Source organism: Strigops habroptila, chromosome 5, assembly GCF_004027225.2.
Source record: "Strigops habroptila isolate Jane chromosome 5, bStrHab1.2.pri, whole genome shotgun sequence".
NCBI lineage: Eukaryota > Metazoa > Chordata > Aves > Psittaciformes > Psittacidae > Strigops > Strigops habroptila.
The window spans coordinates 62,353,445-62,372,436 of record NC_044281.2 but is presented as its reverse complement, the minus strand read 5'-3'; the positions used below and the strand labels follow the sequence as shown (position 1 = coordinate 62,372,436).

General features: G+C 41.6%; 1 protein-coding gene across 11 annotated transcripts in view; it reads left to right on the top strand.

Moving 5' to 3' along the window:
- Positions 1-18,992, top strand: part of WASHC2C (WASH complex subunit 2C) — a 39,994-nt gene that overhangs the window by 3,018 nt on the left and 17,984 nt on the right. For 8 of the 11 annotated variants that reach the window (XR_003991631.1, XR_003991630.1, XR_003991629.1 and 5 more), the window contains exons 5-22: positions 151-324; positions 1,000-1,093; positions 1,490-1,548; positions 2,344-2,391; positions 3,712-3,816; positions 4,372-4,459; positions 5,484-5,552; positions 5,920-6,029; positions 8,034-8,103; positions 8,880-8,936; positions 10,795-10,959; positions 11,617-11,747; positions 13,221-13,313; positions 13,846-13,950; positions 16,416-16,532; positions 16,649-16,812; positions 17,150-17,261; positions 18,162-18,347. Coding sequence is in view for 7 of the 11 variants with exons in the window: in XM_030487829.1 (XP_030343689.1) it covers positions 151-324; positions 1,000-1,093; positions 1,490-1,548; positions 2,344-2,391; positions 3,712-3,816; positions 4,372-4,459; positions 5,484-5,552; positions 5,920-6,029; positions 8,034-8,103; positions 8,880-8,936; positions 10,795-10,959; positions 11,617-11,747; positions 13,221-13,313; positions 13,846-13,950; positions 16,416-16,532; positions 16,649-16,812; positions 17,150-17,261; positions 18,162-18,347 (1,947 nt within the window). In the remaining 4 variants the exon portion in view is untranslated. The remainder of the gene's footprint in view (positions 1-150; positions 325-999; positions 1,094-1,489; positions 1,549-2,343; positions 2,392-3,711; positions 3,817-4,371; positions 4,460-5,483; positions 5,553-5,919; positions 6,030-8,033; positions 8,104-8,879; positions 8,937-10,794; positions 10,960-11,616; positions 11,748-13,220; positions 13,314-13,845; positions 13,951-16,415; positions 16,533-16,648; positions 16,813-17,149; positions 17,262-18,161; positions 18,348-18,992) is intronic. The other 3 variants (XM_030487833.1, XM_030487830.1, XM_030487827.1) reach the window with 2 other exon arrangements.

The window sequence follows — 18,992 nt, the reverse complement described above, 5'->3', positions numbered from 1 at the left end:
AAGCAAAAAAAGATTCTGAAGGTCTTTCTCTTGCATATAGTGAAAAAGCTCTTGTTGTACTACTTTGAAGTTAAAATTTTGTGTGCATGTTGCAATGAGATTGTGTCTTGAGTAAAATGCAATGACAATGTGTTATTCCTATTACTAAAGGAAAAGACACGGGAACAGAAAGAAGCTGATCTGATCCCCAAAATCCAAGAAGCAGTGAATTATGGGTTGCAAGTTCTGGACAGTGCATTTGAACAGCTAGACATCAAAGCAGGCAACTCTGACTCAGAAGAGGAAGAAAGTAATGAAAGGGTGGAACTGATACTAGAGCCAAAGGTACAGAGACCTGTTCTTGCTGAGAGCATGTGTTTGTGTTTTGCTTTGTAGCACTTACTCTTTGCTTTTGTCAGCAGTATCACTGCATTGGTATAAAATTGATATTCGTTACCTAAAAAGAGGGTTTGATGACTGCGTCTGAAGGAGAAGCGCTCCTTGCTGAGCTATTCCTTGTGTAGCCTACTTGTTTTGCAGTTGGGTTAGCATTAAGGTATGGCACCCTAAATGGAACTAGTTTAATGGCGGTGAACTTAGAAAGGGAAGCCTCAATTCTGGGTGGAGTGGGACCTTTAAATTTCATGCTTTTTAGCTACAAACCATATCTTCTTAGGTGGTTTTTACTCTACTGGTAATTAAGAACCCTAGGTGCTGGATTTGGGATAAGACTGATGCTTGCAGGTCTTTGCAAAGATATTCTTTTGTTAGGTGACACCTAGAAACAAGTTGGGACCACACAAATAGAAGTAGACCCCTTCTTTGACAGTCTTAGAAAGGAATAAACCTCAGCTGGTCCACCCATTTGCAAGCGTACTTGAAGCATGTGTCTGGTGAGACTCTTTTTAGACAGTCTTGTATCTTCCTTGAGTTAAAACAAGGGGCATAAGACTTTTGTGTTTGTCAACAATGTAGAGCTGTTCCTAGATGTCAAAAAGACCTGATGTTGTCTCTTTCCAGGATCTCTATATTGACAGGCCTTTACCATACTTGATTGGTTCTCAGCAATTTATGGAACAAGATGATGTTGGCCTTGGAGATCTCTCTAGTGAAGGTATGTGCTGGCATGACCTATTATTCCTATGCAAGTAACTAGTTCTTAATCTGTGGCTTAGGTCTGTTTTAACTCACAGCTTGGGTTACACTGTGTAGTGTTCTTGCATGTTTAGATGCACACTGTAGTTAGTTGGGGGGAAAAATGTGTATCATGCTGTAATAACCACTTTTCTGGTACACAAAGCAGTAACTTCTGCTCTGTGTATTAGAAACACAAAGCGCTAAATTTCAGCAGCCTTCAAAGCTCTTCCAAACCACTTTCTTTTCCACCTGAGTTTTAGTTCTCTTCACAAAGCCTTTAAAGATGTTGTCAATTATGTCTGGTGACCACATATCTCTGTTCAAAGATGTCATATCTGATCTAAACTTTTTTTTTGTTTTTCATTTAAAATAGAAGGATCAGTAGATAGCGATCGTGGAAGTGTAATTGACAGTGAAGAGAAGGATGAAGAGGTAAGTGACAAGTGACAGAGTACCAGCTACTTTGCACAAGCATTCATGAGTCCTTGGTTGTGCATGAGGCCATTTGCTACCTTGGTTTTTCATGTGGGGTCTCAAGATAATATTGCACAATGTCTGTTCCTTATGTCAGTTGTGGTAAATGTGCTTTTCATTATTCTTATGCGGTGTTTTCTTCTGCAGCTTGTCAGAGGAACAATAAAGTGGTACTTGCTTTAACTGCTATTGTAGTAGAATACTTCAAATTGAAGCGTTTCATTCCAGTCTAATTTCAATATGAAGCAAATCAGATTCTTCGCAAGAATTGTATTTATGGAGAACAAATCTGTTGTGAATTACATTACAAAGAATGGGATAGACACCTAACAGGAGCAAGTTTAAAGGTTATGTTAGTGTCAGTAATGCACCTCTACGCTTTGCCTAATAAATCTGCTGCATTGGACTATCAGTTTCTGGTATGTTTCATTTGCCTGGGCTGGGATGTCTCTGCTTTGTAACTGTGCTATGCGAGCACTCCCTTTTTTGGGAGTTTCCTTTTGGTGTCTTTGTTCAGTTAAAGTTAAATCCCCTTCAAGTTATTCAAATACAGTCAGATGGAGCTTGTTGTCTTTGCTAGATTAATAACATTCTAGCGAGCTCTGTTCATAAAGATCATCAGCAGTGGGGAAACAATTCCTTGATCAGGTCACAGTGGGAGATCTGAATGTCCAAACCTAAGTAAGGCCAAAGTTTCTGAGCCACTGAACCAAGTAATGTGTGGTACTTATATTTGGATCTCGTGTGTTCCAGGAATCAGACGATGAGTTTGGAAACCCTAGTGAAGATGACCAAAAGACGGTACGGTTACATACACCCTGGTATATCTCTGAAAGATTTTCCACTTGTGACACAGTGAGGGTGGAAGAAAGAGGAGATAAGAGCTTTAGACAATTAATTATTAAAAACTTTGGTTAAGCCTGATTTGTATAACTTTGTATGAGAAGGTTGTCCTGGCCAGATGGCACTGTGCTGTGAAACTGAACCTGGATTTGGCTTAAAGACATGTTTGCAAGCCATCATTAGATGCAAAGTGTTTGTGGGATGGTGTTTTCTGCTGTGTGTTTTCCTCAGGAATTACTTTGGAGTTATGAGAGTTCAAAGAATCTAGTCCAGGAAAAGTAAGGTCTGGTGGGGTTATTTGGTCTATAATTAAAATTCTAAACCTGCTATGCAGGAAGTAAGGAACAGTGCAGTTTGGGTATAATGTGAAATCAAAGACGTGGACAGTATTAAATGTTTGAAAAGTATGTCCATTTCGATAACAAATGAAAAGGGAAAAGAAATGTTTAGGTTGGAAAATTCAAGCTTGACTTTAGTCATTGGTAGTAGGAGAAGGAAGCTTACGCGTGTTTAGATGCGCTATTGCAAAAGACTTTTATGTGGGTATCCTCAGTCTGAAATTTACTGCTATAAGAACAATGTTTCAAATTGCAACCCTTGTTTAATCTAATCTTTGTAACATTAACAAAACAATGTTACAAAGTACTCAGCTGTTACATTAAGCTGTATTGACCTTCATAGGGTAGCTTTGTATTTCTGATATATTTTAAGATGAGGAAGTATCTTTGGGGTGTTGGGGCCTTACCCGTGCCAGCCCCCAGCTCACAATTCGCTTCATGTCTTTCAACCTTTTTTTCTTATTCACATGACTGAAGCTAAGATGTGGGCATGTATTGTCTGTCTTTCTGCTATCCACCTTAGGAATAGCTCAAGAAAATATAGTTTTTTTATAATGTTCACAATGTTCCTGTGTTAAGGCTAAATACTACGTCTTTAGAAAGGAGCTCATAAACTAAGGGCAGCCACACAGCCAAAGCAGTTCAGGCTTGTGTATAGTAGTGGTACAGTCCTTGTGAGGAGAGTCCTAGTGTCCTCAGTTTCATCTCTGGTCCAGAAATGTTCAGTGACACAGCAAAGGGGTGTACTAGAGAATGCAACAACTTGCTTGAAGCTAGAGGCACTCCTTCCTTACCTCTCAAAAGCAGTGAAGTTCCCCAGACTGGCTGAATGTTCCTCTCAGGAAGTTTGCTTTGAATATTTTATCTACGCAGATGTAGTTTTGTGCTTGTTTTGCATGCCATCTTCAGGAGAGCACAACAGGATATTACTGTTTTTTAGAGAACAGCACAGATGAGTGATGAAGATGATTACGATGGCTGTGATCTCTTTGACTCTGAAAAAGAGGAAGATGAGGACGGAGACTTAGATGAAAGCACAAGGCCTGTAAGTAATTGTTGCCTCATTGGAGGGAGAGGTTTGACTTTCCTCATGAAAAAATATGTCCTTAGAGGTATTATAATGGTAGCTTTCACTTATCTGGGATGGGATCCTGTAAGAGGACTTGTAAAAATCCTGCATGGTCTTCAACATGGTTGTTCAGGCTTCACCCCCTTAAACTAGAGGACTTCTGCACCCTAAACTGGCATCAAAGCTGTCTTTAAAGGTCATCGAGAAACTGCTTGTTGCAAGTTTTAAAACACTTGTTTTGTGTGTGGTAAAGGCTTCTTGCTTGTACTGCTCCCAAAACAAGGTGACATTAAAAATTAAATGATCATAAGGGACTAGAAATGGCACTTTTTTTCTCTTGATACATACATAATCTCCTAATTGCTTTCTGAATAGAAAGCTGTATTGCCTCTTCTGAGGGCTTCAGCCAAAGTCTAGACAGGATATTGTACAAGTGAGGCTGTAGAATACAGTATTTATAACTGCAACTGCATCAAGTTGGTAACCGGACTGTGTATAAGGAATATGCTGTTATTTGTCCCTACTCCTCAGAAAAAGAAGAGGCCAACATCATTTGCAGACGAGCTGGCAGCCCGCATCAAAGGAGAAATACCAGTCAAACTGGATGAAGAACGTTCATGTAAGCTAACTCTTTAGTTTTGCTAAGTTCTTGTGAGATAGCAGGGGCCTTGAGAGAGTTGGACAGGAGATCCTGTGTAACAATATGTGAAGTTAGACGGATCTATTATTTGAATATGTATTAGGTGAAAGCCCAACAAGAGTCAATAAAGACACTTACGTCTTCTGAGAAACTTTTTGGCCATAACTTTAAGGATTGAATTGGAATTCACTGAGTGTTATAGTAGAAAACACATTGCTTTTAGGTGAGACAGGTCATTCCCCAAGCACACAGAAAGGTTTTCTCTCCAATCTGATTCTTTGCATGCAAAACTGGATGTTTGACCACATGTACTTCCACCTGTTTCAGGTATGCGGAAGCCACTGGTCACTGTAGTGAGCTCTACACTGGAAAACCCCTTCAGCCATAGATTGGTGCTTTCCTGTGGTGTGGGTTGTTTGTTTTTTATCTCTTTGCAGCTTAAATGTACTACATTTCGAGGAACTTTTGCTTGCTACTGTTTTCCATGACATTTTGGACTAAATACTGCATTTACTTTTGTGTCACTTTCAAAGAGAAAGAAAGATCTCTCTCAAGTAGTTATTCTTGTAGCAAAGCAGCAGTTGAAAATAGCAGACTGAAATTGAGTTGGCAAGAAAATAAAACTCTGGCTTTGCTTTTGGTAGCTGAATTAAGGTATAATATGTCTAGAGCCATCTGAGATGCTCAGGTTCTGCATGCTCTGTGTGGGATATGTACCATTTGGAATGCTGAGTTGCTTTCTGGCATCTCAGGTGGCACTAGTCTGCGTGTGGGCAACTGTGTTGAACCCACAGTGCCTGACAGAGTGGTGCTATTACAATGTTAAGTGCTAATTTTAGAACCTGTACTTCATAGAATTGTTTCAGTGGGCTGATTTCATATGAAGAAATATAGGTCAGCTTGGTTAGATTTTCTTTTTAGGTTCTTTTTACCATAGATTGATCACAGGCTACAAATAGAGGTGGACTATTTTATTTTTGCTTTGAAATTTTCTTCATTAAAGCCCTGTCATCAGAGACCAAAACAAGAAAAACCCTGAAAGAGAAGAAGGAAGTTAGAGTTCTGTCAGATGGTAAGTTATCTTCCTCTTGGTTTTGAATTGTGGGCTGGATTGTAAGATATCACTTAGGAAATTGTGGCATCTACTTTAGAAACTGGGTAGGATATTTGATTGTCCTTCAAGGTGAGTGTGTAAACAAATTAGGTTGTGATGTGCATATAAAACAATGCTAGAAGCAAGATTAATGAGAGTTCCTCCTTAAACGTGGTCTTGTGGAGCAACAACACACAACCAATCTGTTTACAGCAGCTTCTCTGTACATGTAATGTTTATGAGAGAGGGGACGGAATCAAACAGGTTTTATTTTGGTTGTCTCTTAAATTCCCTTTCCTGAAACTTGGTCAGTCCCACCACAGCTCTTGGCTCTTGTGCTTTCTAGATGAAGATGACATCTTCAAGCCTCCTAAGCTGACTGATGAAGACTTCACCCCGTTTGGTTCTCGGAGTGGCCTCTTCAGTGGTGGAACAGGTCTCTTTGATGATGAAGAGGTGAGAATGCTGAAGAGAATAGAAATTGAGTGTGTCCCCCTTTAAAAAACAAAAAAAAAGATCCCCACAAATTCCCACTTCTGGAAGGCAGGGAGAGGAAACAGCATCTTGTTGCTTGGTAATATTCAAGTGTGGAGGGACAGTATAGCTTTCCAGTGAAGAAACAGAACTACATGAGTGAGGTATTTATGTTCCTCTCGGCACAAAGCCCTCTTTTCTGCAGTGGTGCGTGTGAGAGATGCAGGTGTGGTTCCAGCATGACATTAGACAGGTTCTAATTCCAGCAGAGCTTACTCAGTACCTCACTTTTATCTCTGGAAGTAAACCAAATGCCATACAGTTTGTTTATTTTAAAACAGCAGATTTCTATTAAAATGCCTGTGTGAATACTGAATGTTGTCATTCTCTTTGTCCCTGGGTATGGGAGAAGGTTAAGAGGAAAGAGAATACGGTGCCCTTCACAATTTATCTTTCACATACCATATGTGGACAGTGATGCTGTTGGGTTTCTCTGTCTCTGTGCTGTTAAAAGTTCCCTATTGCAATTATGCTATGTTCTTTCATCTAGTTAATGCATCGGCAAGAAAAGTTCACCTTAAGGTTACTCTCATGCTGTGTATCTAGAGCTGACTTGATAAAGGAATGGCAGAAAGTGCATTTTTGCTTCTATTTTAACATTGTTTGTGCACTTAAAAGGGGGTAGAAGCCCTATGTCAGGGATACTCAAGATACAAGAATCTGATAGCACAGCTGTGTAAAACAGATAATTGCCTCTGATTTTAATCATGCAGCTGATATCGGTCAAGGTTAGTCCAGAATAGTAGCCAAACTGCTGCCTTTGTTGGATGTTTTGTTCCTTTTTTGCAACTAGAATGAGTCAGGTGTTCCTTGGAGCTAAGGGGTCTGAATTTGGAAGAAGGCCTTTGGAAGGAGGCTTTGTGTCAGTGCAAATTCAGATGAAGCTATGATTAAAGCCTCTTGGTTACTTGTTGCCAAGTGTACTTTCCTTATCCTGTAACACAGGACAGTCAAGCAGATTTCTCTGTGATTTTGCCTGCCAGCTTATGTTTGTTCTTGGTTTTCTGTTACCTGACAGTTACTCATCTAGTAAGGGTAACTTATCTTTACTTACTTCGTGCAGTGGAAGAAGCCTGTACCAGAAAGCAGCAACAGAAGGTCAACAGGCAAATAGTAACTGACAAATGTGTAGGTAATCACTGACATCCCTGCCACAGCCCTGTGCTTCCCTACTCTTTCTGAAGTATTGCTGCCTTCTTTCCACAAAGCTTTGTGCAAAGACCATGCATTTTGAGCCTCCAGGTAGGCAACCTCTAATATCCAACTTCCCATAAGAGGGAGGCTTTCAGACAACAGAAGTGATCAGCACTCACAAATCTGGAGGTTTCCTGGAAATCTAGGCTGTGATTCGCAGGGAGGACTGGCACAGGGCAACTGCAATCTGAACACATGGACTTTTGTTGGAATGTCCAGCACTGCTTTTGAGCTATAATGTGTATCTCTGCACCATACTGGTGTCTTAGCATCTCTTTAGCGACAATATAAATCATTGATCTTAATCATGTGTAGCTGAAGAGTATGTTTATGCTTGGCCTGACCCGAGTTCTTCCTTCAAACCTTACTGTATAAGCTTCAACAGAAAAGCATGGAGGGATGTAATCGGAACCTAAACAGCTGGAGATTTGTGTAAGCCCTTGAAGATGTGCAAATAAAAGGTCATTCCTTCTCTGCAGTAAACAGCCTGATAATCAGTGTGAATTAAATTTTAGAAGACAGAAAGCTACTCTTCTGAATATATGCACTCAAGTTAATGCTAGAGTACCCAGATTTAAGTATATATGTGTAAGCATTCTTTTGAGAAGGGAGTGGTGGTTACCTCTTCTGTCTTGGGTTAGAAGTGGATCTTTGACATGGAAAAATCAGCAGCTGTCTTTTCCTACAAAATAGAAATTCAGCACTTCCCCCCCTTTGCATTTTCATCTACAGAGTGATCTTTTTGCTGAAGCACCAAAAGAAGAATCAAAAGAGAGAGAGGAGCGAGTCCCAGTAAGTGATGGTAAGAACTAATTGTTGCCTCTTATAGTCCTGTAGACTGTTTTGTTTCCAAACTAGAAAGTCTAGAAGAGAAAGAGTAGCAATTGTTGGCATATCTCTTCTTCCCAATCTTAATAGAGAACAGCTGTGTTTTCCTTGAATTTTAAATGTGTTTGTTCATTATGATCTCTTACACACACCTACTCTCTGGAGCTGGAAGGATATCCTTACTGATGTTGGCAGAGCTCTCTGTGTGCACTGGGTTCCTACTGCTAAAGAGTACTTAGCAGGATCCAGTTGTGGGTTGGAGTGGAGTAAAGATTCTTCTTGCAGACTAATGCATGTCTGAGTTTCTCATTAGCTGCATATCTAGACCCTGAAGGAGTCTGAGCACCCATCCTGTACTGCAGCAGTTTTTGTTGAAGCATTGTAGTTGATGAATTTTCAGATAAGGCTTGGGAGACTAAGCCATTTTGTTTTGAGTGTACTGTATTGAAGTGGTTTTGAGTGTGTAAATGTGAACTCTTATATAATGCTACTTAGAAATGCATATTATGTTTATAAGCTTCAGTTTAGTAGAGCTGTCTTGTGGAGTTTTAATGGGGGAAAATAGACTGATAGATATATCTGCAAAGAAATGAAAGTTCAAGGAGAATATCTAAAGAGTTCTGAGCTGTTGAGAAAAAAGAATGGAGCTCAGAAGACTTCTCAGATTCCTATTGCTATGTTAGAGTTATGAAGGCTTTGACAGCATAAAACGAGTGCATCCAATTTGTATTGTACTTCCTATGATTTCAGCATCCTCTACAAAGTCCTTAAAGAAAGTTCCTGCAGGTGCAGTATCTCTGTTCCCAGGTATGATTTGTTCAATAGCAAATTGCTTCATGCACAAAATGCTCTTTTCCTTAAAACCTACTGGGGAGGTTTTAAAGAAAACTATCCAAACACAGCAGCACTACATTGCTTGATCATGTGCTTAGTGACAAATACAGGTGCTTCTGCCATGCCTAAACTGCAGCATGCCTAAACTGCAGCATGCTTTATGGATAATCAAGATTCTGCAGGAGCAATGAAGATAGAGGTCATTGATGGCAGATATTAGCAGCTGTCAGCTTCCAGTGTTGTGCTATGGACTTTTAAGGGTGTGTGTTACTTCAGCTGATACGATACAGCTTAAGTCTACAGTGCATATCAGACTTCAAGCTGAGCAATGAAAAGAAACATGTCACCATTCTCTCCGAATTAACTAACCTTGATTTCTGTCTCTCTGTAGGGTCTTCACCTGGCTGAGTTACCTTGATTTTAAGTTTTACTCTTTATTAAGAAAGGCCTATTTTAAGACTATGGCTTCAGTTAACTGAGCCCTCAGTCAGCATGATTTTTAGAGTAGGATGTAGACAAATACAGCCTTTTTGCTCCAGGATCAAACATATACATCAGCAATTGCCGTTCTACATAATTGTAACATTTGGTAGCAAGGTTTAAAAGGGCAGATGGAGGTTTCCTGTATCCTTCACTCTTTCTTGGAGGTACTGTTGCATAAGGACACTGTTCTAACAGTGTCCTGTTTTTGTTCATCAGGAATTAAGTTACATATGGCATTTATTTAAAGTCTTTAGTTGCTCCCTCTCGGCAACTCGTAGGCAGACTAAAGTCACCAGAGGAAAACTGATTGAGGCTTCCTTGCTATTCAAAATCGCTTGATGAACACATTCGCAGGGAACAGTTTGTTTAGGAATTTGAGAATTTTTGATAATTAATCCGACTTCATGGCTGTATTCCTGCCAATCCTGTGGCAGTTTCTAATTCTGTGACACACTTTACCCATAATAGACTGCTGCAATGCTGGTCAAAATTCATGCAGTCTGCAGACTTTTAACCAAATAGCAGTTGTTCTACTTTCTGCCAAACTTTCAATTAAAGTCTCTTTCTTTCTTTGTTTTTCTTTTCTTTTTCTTTTGTTGTTGTTGTTGTTGATTTTGGTTTTGGTGGGGTTTTTTGTTTGTTTGTTTGTTTTTTCCCCTCCCACCATTTTCAAACATCTACACATAACAAGCAAAAAGGCAGGCTCAGAACCAGGCTGCCAGTTTTTACCAAAACCACTAAAAGTGCTTGCAGACCATTGGCATGCCTATTTCACTGAGGCTGGACATTTCCAGACCAGATGTAGAAGAAACAGTTGTTACCAGCTTACTCTAGTTAATCACTGCCATACCTGAAGTACACAGGAATCTCAGGATCAAACTCAGCCTCACACTGCAGTACTGCTGGTGGTCTACCAAGTGCAGCTCCTTGGGATAACTCATTCACCTGTCCTTTCCCCTCCAAGCACCTTACCAATTTGTCCACAGTTGTGTGCTTTACTACTTAGTAATGTAGGGCGACAGTTTGGGAGGTCCATAGGGCCAACAGTGTGGGACTGCTGGGTCTTCTAGCTTTAACATGCAACCTGGTTGCTGTCACTAGGGGAAATGAGAAGGTTTGAGGAAGAAGTGATTGCAATGAGAGTGAGGGACTATCTGTCTGTGACTCAGCTTTATCAGGAAGTTTCTAGCTAATGCTTTTGATGCAGCATTGTTGCAGAAGCTCATTAAAAGTTGCTGTGATGGAAACTCTGCCTGGCTCCACTTACTATGGCACAAGTTCAGCTTTTTGATAACTCTGGCAATGATCTTTGTGTGGGTTGTTTTTCTTTTCCTCATCTGACCTGCAGGAGGAAGTGATGTGTTCAGTTCCACCGTAATTGTGGAAAAAGTCAAGAATTCTGCAGCACAGAACACAGAGAAAATTCCGAAACAGCCTGGGAAAGTTGTTCTGTTTGATGATGATGATGATGATGACTTCTTTGTGGGAACAACTAAAAAGCCTCCAGATTCAAGTACGTCTATACATGTGCAGTGGGAGATTAAACATTAAAGATTATCAAAAATCAAACTGATAGGAATCAATGAGTTACAAAATTCAAACCTGCATCACTGCTACTTCTGCTTGGTTTTTATTTGGGTTTGTTTTTTGGTTGTTTGGTTTTGGGGTTTGTTGTTGTTGTTGTTGTTAGTTGAGGGTTTTTTTGCTGTTATTGGTGTTTCTTTTCCATAGAGTGGTGTGGGACTGGTTTATTTGTATGTGCTCTCCACTGACTTTCGTCTCTTAGGGTGCTCCCTTTACTGTTAGGGCAGTATCTAGACTTGAATCAGGGAAATGGTACTGAATTATTCACAATTGAGTTCCTGTGCCCAACACTTCCCATTGTCAGGCTCTAGGCCTTTAGAGGTGCCAAGCTAATACAAAACACGGCCTTTAGAGGTGCCAACTGACTCTACCCCAATGCTTGTCGACTGCGCTGTCTGTTACCAGTGTTCTCGGGTAAGTGGTGTTTCACTTTGAGAACTTGTCTAGCTTTTTGTTTTAAAGACTCTTGATGTTGGTCATCTTTAAAAAGGTAGCATGGTATCTTTGGAGACTCTCTTATGTTCTGTTGTTCAGTAGTGGCTGTTCTGTTCTCATCATTCCCTGTTTGTTTTGTCTCTTCATGCAGTCAAGTCCACAGCTGACCTATTTGATGATGATGAGGGTGACTTATTCAAGGAAAAATCTGTGATTCCTCCTGTGGTTTCTGGCGCAATGAAAGAAACAGGAAGTCATAGAGAGGCAGTCATGGAAAAAAAGGTAATTGCATGTAAATGGATTGTATGGCTGAGGTTTTAGGAGAAAGTTACTACTGCAGTTGAAGTAGTCTTTCTATGTACAACACTATGGAAGTGCCATATCTGTGAAAAAGGACTGGGTTCATAGGGTCTTCCATGAGCTGAGTTCTTCAGGGGTCTTTCAATGCATTTTTCCTCTCAAACTTTGGTTTTATTTGAAGTTTTTCTTGTGTGGGCAGTGATTGGAAGAATCTTATTAAGGCAGGGATAGAAATGAAAGCAAAATGAGAAGCCTCTGATAATAAAAAATGTTTATGAAGTTCATGGCTGCAATGAAACCAGCCTGATTTAAGAACCTTTGGTGTCAGTTCTGTGCTGCAAAAACTGTCTCTGCACTTATACAAGCTGCTGATAGCAACTTAACTGGTAACCCATTGCTTGTATTTATTGTGGAAGAGAAAGGTGGATGTCGCAGTTCTACCTAAGCATATACAATATTGGAGTGTTTAAAAGGCTGCTTTTCAGCTGAAAACTCTTAATGTGTAGAAAGCTCTAAATGCTATCCTGAGGACACATGTACAGAATTATGAGAGCCTCCTTAATGCCCACTCCACTTTCACTTTCAGAGCAGTGTCCTGAGGAAAGTAGTAATGCTCTTCTGTTCTGTGGCAGAGATTATATGTACTCACTTTATACATATTTGCTGTCCAAGGAGTATTTGAACATAATGAGCTACAGTGACTCTTCTCCCTTCTACACTGAGAAGCATACAGTGCTGGGGATGTCTAATGCAAATTGCTGTAGAACTTTGTCTGTGTTGCCTTATGAGAAGCACCTGAATACGAGGACCAAAGCCAGTTTCTATTTCTGATGCAGTGCAAGAGTACCCATGGTCAATGGAGCAAGAGTGGTGGTGCAAGGTCATCCAAAGCCATTGCTCTGATCTCATAGCGCTTGGCTTTCCTGGAGGAGAGGATGAGTACTGATTCAGCAGCACCACTACTGCCCCGTCAGGAAGCGAGGACTGTTTTATCCTCCAAGCTTACTGACGGTAGTGCTTGAGGCTGGAATCATTCTGAGTTTAATGGCCATATAGCTGGCGGCAGGCTGGGGCTGTGCTGTACTAATGCAGGAAATGATGGCTGGCACAAACTGCCCTCTTCCTTTATGAAACACAGCTTGTTAAAAGAAACATTTTAATGTAACTCATGAGAGGGCCTGACATGAGTGCCTGCATACATTTTTCTGCTGAGAAGGATGGTGGAAGGGCAGCCTATGGTAAAACCTGCAAGTCACTTGTGCATAGCTCTGGCTGCATGTGAGGAGCTCACTCAGCACATGAGTTTTGGATTTAAGCCCCTGGTAACAAGCTTGTGTTCTGTCCCTTCAACTGCTGGTATGCTGCCAGCAGCATGCCCCTTAAAAAGGATCATAAGATGTGGCTGCCCTTACTGAATCTAAATGGGTGCTGATGCAGTGTCTTTTTGTCCTAAAGAGTCAACCATCTTCAGGTGAGGACTTCAAGCCTTTATCTGAAACACCTCCAAGAAAACAGAGAGGCCTCTTCTCTGATGAAGAGGATTCTGAAGTGAGTATCTCTTCAATAAATCCCTACAGGAAGCCTGGAGATGTGAGTCACCCTGACCTCAGCCCACTTATATCTGCAGACTTCTTATTTATCTGTAGGACTGGAAACTCTGACATCCATGCAGCTACTCTGAGCAATCCTGAAAGTTCCTCCTTGCTGCAAGAGTGAAATATCTGGGAATGTTTTCCATATCTTTAAAGATAGGGATATGACTGTGCATAAAGATTTATGCACGGGCATAAACTGAAAGCCTGAAGATGGGAAAGATCAGCAAATCAAGAGCAAGAATCATGAAAGACTTGCATATGTTTAATCTTGTGTCCTTGGATTCCAGCTAGTAATTAATCTGCAAACCTGAGGGCAATCCTCATGGCGTTGCAGGTGATTGGTACACCCAAGTAAGACAATCTTCCCCTACTCCACAGGCACACTAAACACTTTTTTTAAAAAAAAGAAAAACATGAATGTCCCATTTAGAGTTCTTAAATGTATAGCATTGCTTTGCAAAGTGATGTTTCTTTGGTTTGCACAGGATTTGTTTTCATCAAGTAAAACTGTGAAGTCCAAAGCTACATCTCTTCCCACCAGCAAGTCTCTGACAAAAGCTCCTCTCTCTTTGTTTGATGATGATGAAGAGGTAAGTACCCCTTCCAGAGATTTCATATGTATGGGAACCCTCCTGCATAGCCTGTTGCAAACGCAGCAGGAAATATTCAGAAGTTTACAACATTAAGCTTCTAAATGGAACAGTAAATTAGAGCATTAAGTGTATCTTGCACTGTGTACCAGTTCTGAACATGTGAACAACATTATGGAGAAGAACGGTAGCAGAGACTCTTGCAAGTTCTTGGTGTCTTTTTAGTATTCTGTAGTCAGTGCATATCATCTCTGGACCTAAACATGAAGGACATTATCTCTCTGATTGATAGGACTAGAGACCACTGAGCAATGGAACAAATATGAGCTTCAAGAAGCTGTTTATCATGGCCTGTGGTATCTACCCACATGGGTGACTTCTTGCTTCTCTTGTGTAATGGGTGGTGAATCCCTTTTCTTGCTTTTCAGTGTGTAATTGTGGATGCTACTGTAGAAGCTGAGACCAGAGCACAGTTTGTGCAAGGAACTTAACAAAATTGAATTAGTGAAAAAGTGAATTAGTTCTTTTATTACCCTTTTTTAACCCTTGTGGTGGGTTGACCGTGGCTGGATGACAGATGCCCACCAAAGCTGCTCTAGCGCTCCCCCTCGCTAACTGGACAGGGGAGAGAATATATAATGAAAGGTCCATGGGTCAAGATAAGAACAGAGAGAGATCATTCACCAACCACTGTTATGGGCAAAACAGTCTTGACTTGGGAAAATTAGTTTAATTTATTACCAATCAAATGACAGTAGAATAATGAGAAATAAACCCAAATCTTAAAAAGACCTCTATCCCCACACTTGCAGTGGCACATTGGGACAGGGAATGGGGGTCATGGTCAGTTCATCATACGTTGCCTCTGCTGCTCCTTCCTCCTCAGGGAAAGAGCTCCTCACACTCTTCCCCTGCTCCAGTCCCTCCTATGGACTACAGTTCTTCATAAACTGCTCCAGCGTGGGTCCCTTCCATGGGGTGCAGTCCTTCAGGAACAGACTGCTCCAGCGTGGGTCCCTTCCATGGGGTGCAGTCCTTCAGGAACAGGCTGCTCCAGCGTGGGTACCCCATGGGGTCACAAATCCTGCCAGCAAACCTGCTCCAGCGTGGGCTCCTCTCTCCATGGGCCACAGGTCCTGCCAGGACCCTGCTCCAGGGCAGGCTTCCCACAGGGTCACAACCTCCTTTGGGCATCCCCCTGTGCCAGCATGGGGTCCTCCCTGGGCTGCAGGTGGATATCTGCTCCCCATGGACCTGCGTGGGCTGCAGGGGCACAGCCTGCCTCGCCACGGGCTGCACCACGGGCTGCACTGCGGGCTGCAGGGGAATCTCTGCTCTGGTGCCTGGAGCACCTCCTCCCCTGCTTCTTCACTGACCCTGGTGTCTGCAGAGCTGCTTCTTCTCACTCCTCTCTCCAGCTGCGTTTGTTCCTACACAATAACTTTTCTCCTTCTTAAACACATTATCCCAGAGGTGCTACCACTGTCGCTGACTGGCTTGGCCTTGGCCAGTGGTGGGTCTGTCTTGGAAATGGCTGGTATTGGCTCTATCAGACATGGGGGAAGCTTCTAGCAGCTTCTCACTGAAACCACCCATGTAGCCCCTCCTGTCCTCCCCCACTATCAAAACCTTGCCACATAAACCCAGTACCAACCCCCTTCTCCCTCCCACATGCCCTCCAAAGATCTTTCATAGTCTTAACCTGAGGCAAATAGGAGGCCTTCTCAGAGCTGTAAGATAGGGGACTTCTGCAAACTCAGGATAAAGGTTTCCTATTTAGGAGGCGGCTGCTTCCACCTTTCTGAACAGGGGCTGTTCAGAAGCAGCTGTCAGGGTAGTGAAACATTTTGTAATGTGGTAAGGGTTCTTGTATTTGCCATGAAGGTTGTGTTATGGCACTGAAGTTCAAGTTGAGTGGAGAAAAACATAAATAAATGTAAGGGGATGAAGTCAACATATGGGTTTGTATATTCTGGTGCCTATATTATAGTCTGCATGAGTGTCTTCTGGTGAAAAGTCTTGGTTCTTGCCCAGTGGTAGTGGTTCAGTTGCCTATTGCCTGTCCTTTCAGAATAGGATTAATTCTCTATTTCCTTATGTAGATGTAGAAACAGTGTCCCATTGTGTGAGCTGCTGTGCAACAGAATTGCTGCGTGGTGTTTTTTGCCTGCTGGTCAAGCCTTATGGCAGAGAATCTGTGGGCCAAAACCAGGCTGTGTGCTTGCAAGTTTCTGGTCTATCAAATGTTGTGTGTGTAGAATTCCTTGTACCAGAATACTGTATCACGCTTGAAATTATCTTCTGAAAGGGTTCACAAAACACCATTTCTCTATCCTACTCATCTGGGAAGTGGATGGCAATAGTGTGTTGTATGCTAATGACTTCTCAGTAAGCTTTTCATTGTGGCTTTGGCTTTTGATTTTTTTTTCTTTTTAATATCTTTTTTTAATGTATTTTATTTTAAGGATCTCTTTGGTGTGGTACCTGCCAAGAAGCAACAGGAAAAACCCCTGGAAGATAAAGCAAAACAGTCAGAACCACTCAAGAAGGCCTCCAGCTTATTATTCAGCAGTGATGAAGAGGTACTGAGGAATAAGATTTGGTTGAAAGGATTTACTGGGCTTTATGCTGGGCAAAGCATAAAACTGTTGAGATGACCAGGACAACAGAAAACTTAAGGGTTCCTTATTTTTTTAAGGAACACTGGAATGTCTCCAAGCCAACTAAACTTCCTTCAGAAGATGACCAAAAAGAGGATCCTGCAAAACCAGCTAGCACTGGCACTCAGGCTAAAGCTGTGAAGAAGACAAGCCTTTTTGAGGAAGAGGATGAAGAGGATTTATTTGCAATCACTAAAGAGAGGTGACAGTCCGGGAGGGGGCGGGGGGACAACATTTTTTTCAGAGCAGCCTGTCAGCACCCTCAAAACCTGACAGACCCAGGGATATCGCAAGTGTTGTCCATTGCTGCTGTTGGTGAAGAGGAAGTAGTGGTGTGTGAGTAGGAATGGACAGGGCTGGGCTTTTCAACCTTCGTGTCTGTGGTGCAAGTCTGCAAGCAGATCACTGCAGAAGGCCAACTGAGACTCTGCTATCCCACAATGCAAATGATGGTCCTAAATGATACTTTAAAACAGATGCAGTGCATGACCTCTGAAACTTTTACACTGAATCTTCCACTTTTCCTTCTCTCATTGCAGCCAAAGAAAGCCACAGAAGGTGTCGTTGTTGTTTGAAGATGATGCTATTAATGGAGAATCACTCTTCAGCTCCCCATCAACGCTACTTCCTTCAGCTCCTAAGGCTGCAGTGGTACCTCCCCTTTCTTTTAAAACTAATGCAGAACACTTAGTCTTTTTGTAGTTAGATCTTCTTAGGTACTGAATATACGTCTAATTTGGTTTAGACAATGGTAGTTCTAGCAAATTGGGAATGGGAACAGGGCAGACTGAACTCTTCCATGTAAAACTTCTTACTACCACCAGCCTAAGAGAGATTTCAAGATTTTCTTCACCACTAATCCTGAATTTATTTGGTTTATGCTAAAAGCCCTTCCTGAGGATGTTTTGAGAGCTTTTAACCATAAAACACCATTAAGAGGAAGGCTGACTGTGAAGCTAGGGTTTCACCATTTGTGTCACTTCAACCCAAGCTGATTCAGATGTGTCTGTAGGCTTCTTGCAGGCCCTCTGTTGAGGGTGCTTATGCTAGCTGCTGTCTTAGGACCTTAGCCTATAGTTACTGCCTGGCTGTTTGTGCTTGGAATTGAGAGTAAGAGGTGCAAAAGCTGAACACAGCTGTATCTGTAGTGGGAATTCCTATACGTGTATGTGTGTGTGCCTTGCCTTTCTGCTTACCAGGAAAACTTGTCCTGGCCTGTAAAGATAATAGGCTTGGCAGTAGAAGAGACACGCAAGCCACTGTCTGGCTACTGGCAATCGCAGGAAATGGTGTGCCAATCAGACAAGATTCCCAGGGCACCTGCTCTAAGCTTGCGGCTGTTTCCTCGTACTCTACAACCAGACTGAAGAGCCTGTAATACTAGAAATCAGAAGTCACAAACCAGAATGTCCCATGGGAGGAAAGCAGAAGTGAAGCGAGTATGCAAGCAGACACTGCAGAAGGCCAACTGAGAATCTGCTACCCCGTAGCAGTGTATGCTACTTATATACTCACCAATTTTGTGTCACCAGCACTTCCTTAATTTTGCAGGAGAAAGTAAAACCAGCACAAGAACCACCTTTCTTTAATAAAGAAGAAAAGGAGAAAAAGGAAGATCTGCCAGATAGAGCAGCAAAGTCTAACCAGGTAGAAGATACATTGTGGTGTTTAGAAGAGCCTGGAGCAGTTGATGTGCCTAGAGGAACAGATGTTGCAGGGCAGCAAACAAAGGAAAAAGTGAGGGATTTTCTTACATTAATCTGAAGTTTGGTAAAGTTTCATTTAAAAAAAATCCCCAAAATCTAACGGTAGTGCTCTGAGACAGAATTCTGTTTCTGGATTGCCTCTTCTATTGCCAGGGAGAGAATAACTGTCTCCATTTAGCAAAATTACATGTCAGTCAAACAGCAAATTGATTAAATGGCATTTAGAAGTTGTTTCCCAACTGCAGTACATAAAGCATTGTTTGGGTTTGGTGCTTGGGTGTTTGGTTTGGTTTTTTGGGTTGTTTGGTTTTGGGTGAGTTTTGGTTGGTTTTGATTTTTCTTTTTGTTTGGAGTTGGGGGGAGAGAATCTTTTTCTCTGTTTCTTTTTTCCTCCAGAGTGGGTTGTGTAATTATTCACAGGAACAGAGTTTTCTTTTAAAAGATACAGTGTACTGTCTGATTAGTTAGAAATGGTGTTGGTAGCTGTGGCTTTCAGGATTGTGAATTTCTCTTGGGCAACACTGTGACAGAACAGTGTTAAGGTGTACTATTGAAAGTATTACGGAAGAAGCTCTAGCAGAGCTTAACTTGGTTCTTACTGAGTGAGTGTTGGGGAATTACCAGCTGAGGAATTTCCAGAGTAATTATCATGTTTTGCACTTTCCTGAGTACATTC